Source organism: Phyllostomus hastatus, unplaced genomic scaffold (genome assembly GCF_019186645.2).
Source record: "Phyllostomus hastatus isolate PE091 unplaced genomic scaffold, TTU_PhHast_1.1 phas_scaffold_78, whole genome shotgun sequence".
Taxonomy (NCBI): Eukaryota; Metazoa; Chordata; class Mammalia; order Chiroptera; family Phyllostomidae; genus Phyllostomus; species Phyllostomus hastatus.
Window position 1 is genome coordinate 5,400,932 of NW_025334041.1, and position 14,438 is coordinate 5,415,369.

Genomic DNA, 14,438 nt, shown 5'->3' on the forward strand with positions numbered 1-14,438 from the left:
AAGGAGGATGAAAGCAAGCAAGAGAAATTGCCAAGTGGCAATCAAACAAGATCGTAGGAAGGCTTTCAGGCTAATCAGAAGTAACTTCTGGAATATGGTCTATGATCAGCACAAACAGCCCCATTGCTTATACTGACCAGCACCCGCCCAGAATTGCAGAATAAACTTTTAAATTTAAAAAAAAAAATGACAACAGAGAACATCCCATCGTAAATATTGTATTTCTCTCACTCACATACAATGTTGTATGAGACGTTTACTACTCGTATATGCATCCATAGGATTAATACTCGTATGGAGTATAACGTGGGAAAGTGCGGAGCTAGAGAAATAAGTCTATCTGAAAACAAAAGCACACACTTCTTAGGATTTAAAAATATTGCACGTAATAAGGTTGCGTAGAAATTACTGGCTGTTTTTGACAAACAGAATGAGGTATTAGTCAAATTCTAGATGAAGATGAGTGCAGGGGAGGAACCACACACAAAAAAATACGTAAATCCATAGTAAGACAGACAGAGCCAACAATTAAGAAAGAAATGTGAAAAATATGTAAAGCAGCTCTGATTCCAACATTAGAAAATCATCAGCCAGGGGCCAAACATGTAACAATCTCTTGGCAATATTTCAAAAGTTTTCAACTTTCCTTTAGCCTAAATGACTATGAGCAATACAGGCATTTCCTTTAGTCCAATTTGACTACAGAAAGGCACGGCTCTGGGATAGACATGAAGCCACGCCTTTCTGCAGCTGTCAGTGGAAATGTACCAAGGTGCCGCTGCCTGCTGCTGAATGACACATTACGTACAGTTCCACGTACCCGCAGCAACCCACATCAGCGAGGCTGCAGACCATGCAATTGTAAGTTAGCCAAGGTTTCACTGCAAAAAATCACTTCCGTTCACACAATTTAAACCAGACTTACAAGTTTAACCTTTAAATATGTTATCGGGCAAACTCATTCTTTTCTTGGTAATAAAACTGGCCACATTAATAAGCCCAGGGGCAGGTGGAGAAAAATACCAGGCAGAATTAGGTTTTTTTCAAGAACCTTTCTTAGTCGGGGAAATTAATAATTAGCTATTTCTCTACTAACTGAATGTTAATTTGTCAAAAACAATTTAAATATAGTTAACAGCTATATCAACTGAAATCATGCACTTGTCAAAGGGTTCACAGAAAATTGCTTTGCGTCAGAGAGACTGAAGAGCAGTCGACCCGTCGGGCCTAGTGAGAGCAGGGAGAGGCGGCACTACTGCCCCGAGCAGTCTGTGTACGTCGTGACCATGTTCCCCCTGCGCTGAGTGACAGTCCTGCAGTGCTTGCTGGATCCATGGAACCTGTTTTCAGTCTGTACCGTGTGCCGACTGGTGGTGTCAAAGCCACTGAACGAAAACATTTTCTCCATGTCTTCGAACATGTCATCAAAGAGTCCACCTCCAAAAGAAAACTCTTGGAAATGATGCCTCTGTCTGCTGGAACCATCCTGGCGTGCCTGGAAGTGGTTTTCAAAATGCTTCTTGGACTGGGTGTTTTGGTTTTGACCAAAAAAACCAAAGTCTTTGAAGAGGTCATCAAAGTTGAAGTTAAACGACTGCTCGAAAGGACTTCCACTACCTCTGGGTCCTTTACCATCAGTGAAAGCACTGTGTCCCAGAGTGTCATACTCCCTCCGCCTGTTAGCATCTGAGAGCGTTTCATATGCTGAAAGAAATAAAAACACTTCAGTAACCGGAGGTAATCAAAATTACATTGTCCAAACCTCTTCAAGTAATTCAACTTGCTATTTTAGAGGACTTCATATTTTAAGTAAAACTGAAACATACAAAATAAGAGGAAAGTGAAAATGAAAGTTACAGAAGGCAGGGACTTAGTCCTAATCGCTGCACACCACCAGCAGCCAGCGCAATGCCTGCCCTAGTGTAGTACCCAATACAAGTATTTGTTACATGAGTGCTGCCACTACAAATACGCATGTGCAACAATTACAGAGATGTTCTTCATACTGTTTGTGTAAAATAATGCCTTGTATTAAAGAACTGGATAGTCAACTATAATGAATTAAGAGGAAATAACAGTATTTTCCACTCTTCCTAGTTGAAGTAAATGTTTAACTTCAACTCCTAGTCACTTAACCCCACCCACCGTTAATTATTGAATGCTCAGGAGATACAGTTGGTTTAGAAATAGTCTTAAGTCAGCCCTGGCTGGCATAGCTCAGTGGATTGAGCACGGGCTGCGAACCAAAGTGTCACAGGTTCGATTCCCAGTCAGGGCATATGCCTGGGTTGCAGGCCATGACCCCCAGCAACGGCACATTGATGTTTCTCTCTCTCTCTCTCCCTTCCCTCTCTAAGAATAAATAAATAAAATATTTAAGAAAAAAAAAAAGAAATAGTCTTAAGTCAAAATCTGTTTCATACTTTTCCTTTAAAGACAAACGTGGTTTTATAGTGTAGATCAAGTGATGAAGGAAAAAAGGCATCTCAATCTATTTAAATTTTTCTATACTTAGTATATTTATATTTAATCTCCATATTTAACACTGTTTCACAAGTTAGTTTATAAGTTTTGAGTACCAAGAATTCCTTTTGACATAGAAACAAGCAATTTTACAAATAATGAATTTCTCAGAATTTTAAGATCTGTAGGCCAATGAAAGAAACACACCACCATTCATCTGTCCATTCAAGAGTCACTTGTTTTGAGAAAACAGCCTCAAGAACGTCACTCCGTGGAAACGCAGCTCCCCTCGCCCCCCCACCTCCAGACCTCAAACCGGCGCGGGCAGGAGCGCATGCGGGCTTGCGGGCTCGCGGGCTCCCGGGCTCTCTGGCCCCGCACTGGGCACCACCTGCCGGACCACCTCCGGGGGCACCACCTGCGGGACCACCGCCGCACAGCCGCCGGCTCACCTTCCGCGATCTCTCGGAACTTCGCTTCCGCGTCAGGGCTCTTGTTTTTGTCCGGGTGGTACTTCATGGCCAACTTGTGAAAGGCCTTCTTGATTTGGCGCTCTGATGCCGACTTTGGCAAACCCAAGATATCATAGTAACTTTTTGAGGCCAAAATCAATTCCGTTATCATTAAAATGCAGATTGCAAAGGTGAAAACTGACTGGGGAGTAGCCATTTCTAATATCCTAAAAGAGAAATGGAAAAAAAAATTACCCATAGAGTTAATTTTAAGACTTTTACTCTCAAAAGAAACCCAATGAACTTTTAGAAAGCCAGGTACCTGCCCCCACGTTGTTTAACTTTGCACGGGCTCTATTCCCCCTAAATTGGGTGTAACTCTCAAGAGCAAATATAACTCAACAAAACGGAGAAAAACGATGTGGCTGCCTTTCCAGTTCGACTCTGGCCACATACAGAGAACCCACGAAAATACTGTTTTACCAGTTACTACTGAAGACTCTTCCTATGCAAGCACTGTTAAAAAAGAATGGAAAACCCAAATAATATTTTAAAGGATCTCAATCCTCAAGACTCCGTACTCTAACGGAATTAAAACAGTAGTTGAACGTCGCCGGAAAAGAAAAGTGCATTTCCAGGGTGAGAGCTCCATGTGTCCCAGTCAGCAGCGATCTCCCCTCCCCACGAAGGCTGCGCCTGCGCCTGCAGCCCTCATGCCCCTAAACTGGGCATCTCCACGCCGCGGCCAGTAACACCCACCACGCAGCAAGAGAACGAAACCGTTCTCTAAGCTCGAAGGTCCCAAATATTCGACAAAAAGCACGGGGAAACAAGTCAGGCCGAAAACTCCCAAGGGAGACCATTTAAGATCCCTGCTCAGTCTGCTGGCAACTTCTCAGTCGCCACTAAAATACGTCTCTACCCTTCGAGAAGATTGAACTTAAACTCCTCGCTCCTTCGGGCGTAAGGCCTGGGTCGGAGGTGAAAGGAGGGCGCCGGCTCCCCGCCCGCCGCGCCCAGGAGCCCTTCACAACCACCTCTGATGACACAACAAGGCTGACGAAAGGCAGCGGGGTTTGGGGAAATGCCAGCCTCCCCCTCCCGCGGCCTCCGCTGCGCCTAATTAGCAGGTGGATCACTTCTTCCCAGACTGAGTCACGGTCACGGGTCCCGGGGATCAAGTGCAAACTCCGGGTCTAAAGACCAAGCCGCCGAGCGCGTGGACGCGGCCGGCCCCGCCGGCGGTGGTGGTGGTTCCCAGGCAAAGGGCGGGGCCCCGCCTGGCGGGAGGCTCCTTGCCGGGGTAATAAAATAAAGGTTACTCCTCCCCAGCTCCAGGTCGAGTACCCGACACTCGTGCAGCAGACTGCCTGTGGCGACGCAGTGACTTCTCATCCCTAACAGGGACCCGCCCGAGGGCAGCCTGGGCCCGGCTCCCCAGAGCGGGTGGCCCCTGGGCTGGACACCGCAGCCTCCACCCAAAGCCACCCACAGACGCCCCGCCCGCCCGCCGGTCTGTCCATCTCGGCGTCGCCGCCGGGGCTGACCGCGGCCCGGGTCCCTTCCTGGGGGCGAGGGGCTGTCCGACGCCCGAGAAAGCCAGCGGCACGACCCCAAACGGGGCACGCAGTACTCAGCGGTTCCGCCGTCTCCTAATAACCTTCCTCGAGAACGCTGCACAGCCTTAAGCCCTTGGGCCACCGCGGGGGACAAGAAGGCCAAGACAGCCCAGAATGGCCGCCCAAGGTCCCGGGATGCTCTAAACCCCGCTCCCCGCGACCCCGGCCTCGTCCCTCACCCGCACCCTCCGGCGGCTGCTGCTGCTGCTGCTACGACCGGCTACGCACAGCCGCTCCGGCCCGGCCCCTGACCCCGGCCTCCGTGGCTTCTAAGAGCCGGCGTGCGCCCCGCGGCCGCTGGGACACCGACCTCGCCCGCCTCCAGCCGCCGCCGCCGCCGCCGCGTCCCCACTCAGCCGGCTCCCACTGGCGAGCGGCCGCGCGGGCGCCTCCACCTCCCCAGCAGACCTACACGAAACGCTCCCCTATTGGCTGCCGCCCCCTCACGTGACGCTGGCGCCCTACGCGCACGTGGAAAACTGTTGTGGCGGGTCAGCCTACACGTCACTTCCTTCCCCAGCTGTCCCTTTCCACGACGGGGCAGTTCGGACGCCCGCAGAAGCGGAAGTGGCTCCACGGAGGCCGCGTCCTCCTCCAGCCCGTCGCGCGCAGGCGCGGTGGCGCGGCGGCCCAGCCCTGCGGCCCCGCCCCAGCGAGGAGGGCCCACCTCCGTCCCTAGTAGGCCTGGGTCTCCCGGGCGCGCACCGGAGCGATGCCTCGCTATTGCGCAGCTATTTGCTGCAAGAACCGCCGGGGACGCAACAATAAGGACCGGAGGTTGAGTTTTTACCCGTGAGTTGTCAGCCTGGCTTTTGGACCGCGCTGTTAAGGCGTTTAGGGCCGGGGTTCGGGGTTTCTAGGGGCGCAGGGTGTCCCCGCGGGAGTGGGGCGTGAAGGCTTGAGCTCCGCCCCCCTGGGAATGCCCGCACTGAGCCTGGACGCCGGCCCGCAGGCGAGGATGGGCCTGTTCAGGTGGGATAGTGCCCTTGAAACCGTAAAGTCTGCGTGGCGCCCTGAGGTTTCCAGAGCGGTTCCCCGCCTCACCTGACCTCATTGCATCGACATCACCCCTGCCAAATGGGAGGGTGCACTCAAGTTCATGTACACACTCTGTGAGTTAGGTAGCAAGGAGGCTATTTAATTTAATCCCCCCCCCCGAGGCGACGGAGGCTTTTCATAAAGGAGGCAACTGATCCCGAAGGTGTGGCAGAGCCACGGGAGGACCTGCCTGCTGCCCAGAGCTCTAGATCCTAGGCCTCGATCGTGCGGAGAACAGGCTGTTACTCCCAGTACTAGTGCCACGAAATGTTCTGCGAAACCGCGGGAGTAGTCCTCACTTTAATCAGGAGAACGGGAAAGCAGTAGCGTGTCCTAATGGACAGAATCCAGACCTTTCGGGTCCAAGTCCCGGCTCCACTACATTGTAGCTGAATGACCTGCAAATTATTTAAACTCGCTGTGCTTATGATCCCTCATCTGTAAAGGAATTATTGGAGGTGTTAATAGTACCTAACGCACGATGAACGAGTAAAGAGAGAAACTGGCACTCAGCCTGTGCTTAAATGAAAATCAACGTATTTACAATATTCCCTTTCCTTTTTGTTCTTGTATTTAAACATAATTCATTTAACCCTAACCTGGCTGTCTCTTAACTTTCTTCGATTTTTCACTACTTATTTTGTGAAGCCTGTTTTACTTTGGTTCTGAAGCTCCCTGCTCCCTACTGACAAAGCGTAAACCACGTCTGGGATTAGGGGAATGTATAACCCTGCTTTCTGCATGAGAAACCTTATGTTGTTACTATTTTCCAAAAATAGATCACCATGTGTGTTCTTGTAAAATCACTGAAAGAAAAATAAGTTGCTGTTAACTGTGTAATACAGTGTAACCCAAACCTATTTAGACTGGAAGGAAAAAGTTTTCTGTAAAATTCTGCCATTACTCTGGTTTTGCCTATAAAAACCATTGCAGTCCCTTTGAGCCAACTCTAAGTCAAGGTCATTGTTAGTACACGTGTCAAGAGCTGTCTTGCCTTTCTGTCCTTTCTGTTTCATTTGTTTCATATCATAAAATATTTGAGTCTGTCCTTGGTTTAAGGACGTGCTTTGTTCTTGTGTCAGCTTCTCTTTAAGAACTTGAATTTTAGAGTTCATCTGTAGTACTAGTATGAAGTACATTTCAGTAGGACTTCGCAGTTTATACAGAGCTCTTTCCTAGCTCTAGGCCAACTGCACAACAAAATAAAAAATAGAACGTAATCCACAGAAAATATGGATACATTTTAGTTTTGTTGGAAGACATACATACTACGTGGAGGGGCTCTGAGCTATGTTTTACCAGCCGTTCTGCTCTGACAAAGCTCCGGCTGCACACTTCCACCTTAGGCGTCTTCCCCACGGAGGTGATGGGATGTAATTGTCAAGAAGATGCTCTTATGGGTGGAGATGGTTGCTTTGCTTCCCAGCACTTGGTACGTAGAGTACCTGTGTACGCCGGCCTGGAGCCTGACCAATGGTAAAAATACAGAAAAGTATTCCCTTTTTAATTTCAGGTTTCCCCTACATGACAAAGAAAGGCTTGAAAAATGGTTAAAGAATATGAAACGTGATTCTTGGATGCCCAGTAAATACCAGTTCCTGTGCAGTGACCATTTCACTCCTGACTCTCTTGACATCAGATGGGGAATTCGATACTTGAAGCACACTGCGGTTCCAACAATATTTTCTTTGCCTGGAGACAATCAGGTACTGGAGACAGGGCATGGGGTGGGGGTGGGGGGTCATGCTGAGCAGGGCGGTAGGTTGTAGGGTGGCAGGGAATCTGGAGTAAGGACTGAGAGGGAAGGATAGCTGGGGAAACGCACACTTGAGAAAAAGGAAAACTAATTTATGCTTTTACTGAAAGTGTGCTGACTTTTTACATCTTTAAGCTATCGTTAAAGCATAGCTTAAGAGGAACAAAAAAATAACATAAATCATTAAGTTATCATAAGTAAATGATCTAAGATTTTTTTACTGGTTTTTAGAATGATCTGAAATGTTGCCATTATATATCGATGATGCTTAATGCTTTTCAAAAACACTTTAAATTCTCTTTGAGTTATATAGTTAGAACACTTCTTTAATTCAATAAACTTGCTTGATCAATATGCATCTTAAAGTATTCGGCACTGACTCAGAAGAAAGTAAGCCTAATAAGGACATCTGCTTTAGAATTTGAAAATATTATTTTCTAGGAAGAAGACCCTTCCAGAAACAACTGTCCGAAGAAACAAACAGGTGACGAGAAAGAAGTGTGCCTGAAAGCCAAGTCACAAAAGTCTTCTGTGTCACAAGAGCTGGAGACAAATACAGCGAACCCAGCCGTCCTCCCCGAGCAAGCCCAGCCCCCCGCCCCCTCTGCCCTGGCCAGGCCCCGGGCTCCAAACACAGGGAGTATGCAGAATAACATAGTCATTCTCACTCTCGTTAATCAAGATACGGGAAAACCTGAATCGACCTTGGAAACGTCAGTTAACCAAGGCATAGGTGTGGGTGGGTTTCACACATCTTTTGAGAATCTAAATTCTACAGCTGTTACTTTGACAACCTCAAATTCAGAAGGTATTCGGCAATCTCTGGAAACCCAAGAAGTGTTTGAAATAACTACCAGTCATCTTGCCAATCCAAACGTCACAAATAATTCCATAGAAATTAAGACAGCACAGGAAAATCCATTCTTACTCAGCACAATTACTCAGACAGTTGAAGAATTAAACACAAACGAGGAATCTGTTATTGCCATTTTTGTACCCACAGAGAATTCCAAACCTACAATTAATTCTTTTATACCTGCGCAGACAGAAGCCGTGGACCCGGAGGACGTAGGCACTGACGATTCCTTATATAAGGACGTAGACTATGAGACAGAAGTTCTACAGATTGAACACTCTTACTGTAGACAGGATACAAATAAGGAACATCTTTGGCAGAAAGTCTCCAAACTACATTCAAAGATAACTCTTCTTGAGCTACAAGAGCAACAAACTCTAGGGAGACTGAAGTCTTTGGAAGCTCTCATAAGGCAGCTGAAACAGGAGAACTGGCTCTCGGAAGAAAATGTCAAGATTATAGAAAACCACTTCACAACATACGAGGTTACTATGATGTAGAAAGGTCTCAAAGCTATGGCTTTTCTGTAAGCACTTTGCAGCCAAACCAAATTATATGTAAAGCGAACTTTCTCCTGCATGAAGTTCTCGTCTTCATGAAGCTAGGAGAGCGCTCTCATGTTGTGAGCTGCACTCTGTTCTTGAACTCCTCAATTTTGGGGGAAAGCTAGAGCGTTGTTGGGCTGTAGATACAAAGTTTTATTACTTGGCAATTTAAAGTATAATGAGTAGGTAAGAGGATTTTGTCATAAAAGGAGAGAGTACAGGTATGGTAAGAAGGGCCCACAGTAAGTCAGGCTCAGGAATAATGCTGGTTCTACCATTGGCGTGTGACTAAGGCAAGTTGCTTGTCAAGGTTAAGCCTCAGTCTCTTAATCTATAAAGTCAGAGCACTTCACTAGATCTTAAAAGCAGTGTGTTTACAATCCCTTCCCTTTCTAGTCACATGTTTTTAATAGAACAACTTTTCTCCAAGGTGATCTGTAGGGACATAATACTGGGTATTGGCTAGAATTTGATTTTATTAGCTATTGAATTATCCTTGATATTTATTGAATTGTGTGGTGTTTGACCTTTTGGCTAAAGTCATTCATAATAACGAAGGAAAATACTCCTTTTGTAATTTTATTCCAGTTGAACTAAAGCGATTCATCCATTAGCCTAGTTCCTAAGAGAGGTACTTTACACTTGAAAGAATATGTATTTCAGTACCTCATGTGTGGCTGACTGTCATAAAGATACATAGTCATTTAAGCTTCTTAATACTGTATATATAAGATTATAATTTATAAACCAAAAGTTTTAATGAGGTTAATTTTTTAAATATATTACTATATTTTAGAAAACATCCTTTGTATCTAATATGTGTAGCTTTTTAAAATGTGTGCATGTGTCATTTTTAAATCCAGAATGATAGAGTAATACTTAATACTGTACATTCCCACTTAAGTATATTTTATTAAAATTTATATTCAGCAAATTATAGATATGTAATGATGACCTTCAACAAATAGGAAAAAGAAGTGACAGCGATGTAAATAATACTGTGTATAGCCATATGAATTTAAGAAAAAACATACAAGCAAAGCCTTAGTGATGACAACAGAAATGCGAAAAATAGATGATCAGTTAAAATTGGAAGTTAATGTAATTAAATATGTTACTGTTTATGGTATTGAGCAAGTTCCTATCAATCTGATTCTTCGTTTTCTTTTATATGAAAAATGCTATTTATCTTGAGGGATGATTTTGATATCTGCAAGGTGACAGTTATGTTTTTAGTCCTGGAAGATGGGAGGAGCAGCTCAGTAAATATTAGTTGACTGCACAGCAAATAGTACACTAACAGTAAATGCATGGTGCTTATTTCTGGCTACGTTTCGCTTAGTGTTTTCAGGCTAATAAAATTAATTGGCATTATATGAATATAAGTCAGTTAATTACCAAAATTGATTAGAGGTGTCCTTATTGGGGGACCCTGTGGGGTGGGGGATAAGCTTAATATTTTACGTAAATTATGATCATTGGTAGAGTTAATATGTTATCTTTAAGTATTTCCATGTTGCATTTCGCTAATACTTTAAAACTAGCGCAGATGAAGATGGCCTTTATCAGTTATTAAAAGTGTTGCAACTCAGTTTTTAACTGTATACCTTGTCGTTATTGTCTCTTTGTTTAAAGTTATTTAACTCGTCTTAGTTCTTTGAACTGAATAAATGAGAAATATGTACAATTTTTTCTTGGCCTGTCTGCGTTCAGTTGTGGATGTTCTCAGGTAACCTTTAGGTATTTTGGAGGGTCCTAGCAGCCTCTTTACTCGGATTCCTCCAGGCGCGTCTTCGCTGGCCTCGCCTGCGTTTTCAGTGCCTCCTTCCGGTCACTCTGCACACCGCTGGCGGCCGATGGCCCGAACTGTCGGTCTAACTGCGTCACACACACCCACCCGCCCACCACGCACCTTCCCCAGCTCCGACGCGGTGCTCTCTCCCCGGGGCCTTCCAACCAGAGCCATACTGGACACCCTCGCATATGCGACCCTCCGGGGTCCTCCTCGGCCACAGGGCGACCCCGGACTCCTTAGCATTTCCCTCACGTGCCAGACGGGCGTCTGTCTCCTTGACTGCTGCTGTCGTTGCCTATGCTTAAGCAGTGTCCAAATTAAAACTATTTTGACTTGGATCGAATTGCATCCCTTGTGTGCCAGTCAGAATTGTTTTCTCCCTGCTCCTGCTCCAACACCATTCACCCTACACGTTCTTCACACCCTGCCTGCAGTGCTCACTGGGTTGCAAGCTTTTTGCAAGTAGAGTTTTCATTAATGACTTTTGTTTCGTTGGCAATGTAACATTTACTCAATCAATGTTTGCATGAACATTTGAATTTGCCTCCTTAGAATTCTTGGTTCTTGTCCCTTAAAATCAAGAACCTCCTTAGGTACATTTGCATAGAATCTTTTAAACATTCCATGTTTGCCACAGACAGGAAAACGTGCCAGACACCCGCTGTGCCGCCTGTTGATTCCTGCTGTGGAGGCTGCCCCGGCCCCGGCTGTGGCTGTGTATTTCCTCCCCCGCCCCCCATCTTAGATGATTCCAGAAGGAAGGACGTCCAGGAAAGCTGTATACATTTATGACTCCTTGTCAGGGAGATAGTCAGATTTACACGGATTTGACCACTGTACGTAACACACAGTGCTGATGTAAACACCAAGCAGGACTTTTCCGCAGAACTCATCTAGAATAAAAAGCCACGTATTGAGAGTTGGAGTATTCGCGTGCAGATGAATTCTATTTCTAACTAAATTGAACAGCTCTGCCAACTAACTCGGTGTTCGGATACAATTTTTTTTTTTACTCTTTAGATCATGTTAGGTAATATTTTTGTGGGCAAGGCAAAAGTCCTGATTCACAATTGTTGGGAGAAAAGCTGTAGAAAAAAGGGGTGAGAGATGTACCTATGCAAGAGAAGTTCCTTCAAGAAAGGGTCTTTCTTTCCTTTTTCATCCTGACCTCCCATCAAACCCTCTGACCTCTTAGTTACCTCTCTCCAGTGGACTTTTCCCTCATCTCTCCTTTGCCACCTTGCTCCCATGGTCAGTGGTGGGCCGTCGTCACCACCAGTATCTGCAGCCCCTTGAATGGTGGCAACAGCAAGCACCTCTCCTGATTCCCACCTGTTCCTCAGCAGGTGTTGAAACAACTCCCACCACAGCCACTCACTTCTCCACCATCCATCACCTCTGCAGCAGGTCGTGTCCTCCAAATGTGGCCATAGAACCCATCTGCTCCCCGATTCTCTCCTCGAGTGGGATCCAGCCACTTACTCCCTTACCAGGTTTGTCTGTGTTTCCGAATCAGGGGGGTTGGATGCCTGCTTTGACCAGTAGAATACAGTGAAAGTGACGTTGCCAGTTCCAGACTCAGCCCTCAACTGGCCAGGCAGCTTCCGCTTCCTCTTTGCAACGCCCCCCCTTAGAATGCCGGGTGCCCGTACCATGGCTGACGTCCCTGCGGCCCCGCTGGGGAAGCCAAGATAACACAGAGAGGCTCAGTGAGTAAGGCCTCAGTCATGTGAGTGAAGAAGCCAGCAAGCAATCTGATGTTCACAGAACCCCAGAGACTCAGGAACTGAAGTCAAAGGTACCTCTGGGGTTGGAACAGGGGTCTGAAGACGTGCTAAAAAAAAAAAAAGCAAATTGATTCAAGTTTATTAAGAAGGAATAGGAACTAGAGAGTATTATGCTAAGTGAAATAAGCCAGGTGCTAAAAGACAAATACCATATGATTTCACGTATAAATGGAAACTAATCAACAAAAGAAACAAGCAAGCAAAATAGAACCAGAGACGTGGAAATAAAGAACAAACTGGCAGCGACCAGAGGGGAGGGTGTAGGGGCATAATGGGGAAAGGAAGGGGGGGGGTCAAATCAAGGAACATGTACAAAGGACCCATGGACAATGACCAATGTGGGGGTTGGGGAATGAATCTGGGGGTTGACGGGTGGGCAGGGCACAAGAGAGCAACGGGGGGGAAATGGGGACAACTCATTGAACCATGATAAAAAATTTTTAAAAAAGAATACCCCTTAAAATGAAATAAAAATAAAACTGTAACCCCCCCAAGAAAGAAGTAGCAGTGGCCACCCCACACAGCTTGGCAGGTACCCCATCCCTCAGCCGGGCAAACGGGGCACTTTAGTTTCTGGAGGGGACAGAGGGTCTGGAACAGACAAAGCCCGGGCACAGACGCCCCACTAAACAGAGGTATTCAGTGAGCATTTATAAGCCGATCGGTAAGTCCCCCTGCCCCTCCTACCCCAGCCTGTGTCACAGACGCGGTCACCAGAACACGCAACCAAGCTTCTGTCCTTCGGCTTGCTCTTGGGAAAATGACAAAGCCCAAGAGAGAAAGAACAAGGTCTCCCACCGGGAGTCCTCATCGGGTCCAGCCAAGTCACCCTGCCGCAGTGACCCTCAGCCCTCACTGGGCCCCCAAATCCCCCGGGACACGTAAGCACTACCTTCGCCTGGGCTCCACTCCCAGGTCTGGTGTAAAACCTGGGCATCTGTATTTTTGAAAATGTCCCCGATGATTTTCATGCACAGCAAGAGTATTGCTGTACAGGGAAGCTGCGGACAAGGTGCGCCCCCAAGTGCAAAGCCTCCCACCAGCGTTTCCGTGTCCTGCCGGCTGGCAGCCAGTAGGCAGTTGGGAACGCAGTCAACGTGAAAGAGACCAGAGTTAGAGGGAAAACGGCAATTTGGAGAAAACAGGTTATGTCGGCAGAGGAAAATCTAGGGGAAACAACTCGACTAGGTATTTCCTGTAGTTACCGGGGTAAGGTACATTGACTGCATCCCTGAAAACAAGAACGGAATAACCTTTTAAAAAAAAAAAAAAAAAGAAGCCTTATGAAGACAAAAACAGGCCTAGTCATTTAAAGTGTGGAATTACAAATAAAAAGTTAATAGGAATCGGAAGCTTAAAGTTGAGACATTCGAACATACCAAGATATCAAACGATGATGCCTCCGTGCACAAACGTTAAAGCGAGCAAACGGAGCGCGAAGTTGTGGGAGGTACGGGTCAACACAGAAGGAGCCAGCATACACCCGCGCGAGGGGCTGGCTCCGGGGAGCGGGAAATGGGGGTGGCGCGCGCGGTGTCTCCGTAAGGAGGCCCGCGGACTTCGTGAGCACGCCGTTGTGGCTCGTTCCTACTCCTCCTTCGGGCCTGACCTCCCCATCACTTTATCTTGTGAGCATTAGTTACCCTTCCACGTGCCCTTCTGACTTAACTCCCATCATCCTGTTCACTCAGTATCATTATCGCTCCTTTACTGTTTGCATGCCCCCAACATGAGTTTTCAGCCCCTGAAAGTGTACGCTTCTAAGCTTCGCTGCCCAGCACAACTCCTCGTGCAGGGTAGGAGCCCCGTGAATGTTTGTCAGGAGAACAACTTGACGCCCACTGAACCGTATTTCAGGTACTGTTTTTGCTGAGTCTAATTCTGGTTTCACACAGGGACAGCCACCGGATAAATTAACCGACTGGCAGCTCGGTGAGTGCATTATCGCGCCATTATTCAGGCAGGCCTGCTCAAGCATTAACTGGAAGCGCAAGGTACACAATGCTGGCACGCTATAAGCAGCATTCAGTTAAGGTGAAGTGCGTTCCTTCTAGACTAGAGTTCCGTCCCTTGGAACCTGGAATGTGGGGGGCTCCCAGAAGGGTCCTTGACTCTCCTAAAACCGAA

At 46.8% G+C, this 14,438-nt stretch overlaps 2 protein-coding genes across 4 annotated transcripts; one reads left to right on the forward strand and one right to left on the reverse strand.

Moving 5' to 3' along the window:
• Nucleotides 1-202: 202 nt before the first annotated feature.
• DNAJB9 (DnaJ heat shock protein family (Hsp40) member B9) lies at nucleotides 203-4,976 on the reverse strand. 3 transcript variants are annotated; one of them, XM_045828686.1, is made up of 3 exons: nucleotides 4,845-4,976; nucleotides 2,916-3,142; nucleotides 203-1,704 (listed from the first exon to the last, which is right to left on the reverse strand). In XM_045828686.1, the coding sequence occupies exons 2-3, from the start codon at nucleotides 3,130-3,132 to the stop codon at nucleotides 1,253-1,255; spliced, it is 669 nt and encodes a 222-aa protein (XP_045684642.1). In that variant the 5' UTR covers nucleotides 3,133-3,142; nucleotides 4,845-4,976; the 3' UTR covers nucleotides 203-1,252. The 3 variants fall into 3 exon arrangements, with proteins under 3 accessions (XP_045684642.1, XP_045684644.1, XP_045684643.1); XM_045828688.1 differs by having other exon boundaries at nucleotides 4,720-4,857; XM_045828687.1 differs by having other exon boundaries at nucleotides 4,714-4,851.
• A 152-nt stretch (nucleotides 4,977-5,128) lies between these two features.
• THAP5 (THAP domain containing 5) lies at nucleotides 5,129-10,417 on the forward strand. The gene is made up of 3 exons (XM_045828789.1): nucleotides 5,129-5,326; nucleotides 7,086-7,278; nucleotides 7,770-10,417. The coding sequence occupies exons 1-3, from the start codon at nucleotides 5,247-5,249 to the stop codon at nucleotides 8,682-8,684; spliced, it is 1,188 nt and encodes a 395-aa protein (XP_045684745.1). The 5' UTR covers nucleotides 5,129-5,246; the 3' UTR covers nucleotides 8,685-10,417.
• The last annotated feature ends 4,021 nt before the right edge of the window (nucleotides 10,418-14,438 follow it).

Bases quoted from the DNA above. Each gene is read 5' to 3' on its own strand.
- DNAJB9 (XM_045828686.1), bottom strand. From the start codon at position 3,132: ATGGCTACTCCCCAGTCAGTTTTCACCTTTGCAATCTGCATTTTAATG. The intron at 1,705-2,915 runs GTGAGCCGGCGG...TATTTCTTTCAG, and splicing joins GTTCCGAGAGATCGCGGAAG to CATATGAAACGCTCTCAGAT.
- THAP5 (XM_045828789.1), top strand. From the start codon at position 5,247: ATGCCTCGCTATTGCGCAGCTATTTGCTGCAAGAACCGCCGGGGACGC. The intron at 5,327-7,085 runs GTGAGTTGTCAG...TTTTAATTTCAG, and splicing joins CGGAGGTTGAGTTTTTACCC to GTTTCCCCTACATGACAAAG. The intron at 7,279-7,769 runs GTACTGGAGACA...ATTATTTTCTAG, and splicing joins CTTTGCCTGGAGACAATCAG to GAAGAAGACCCTTCCAGAAA.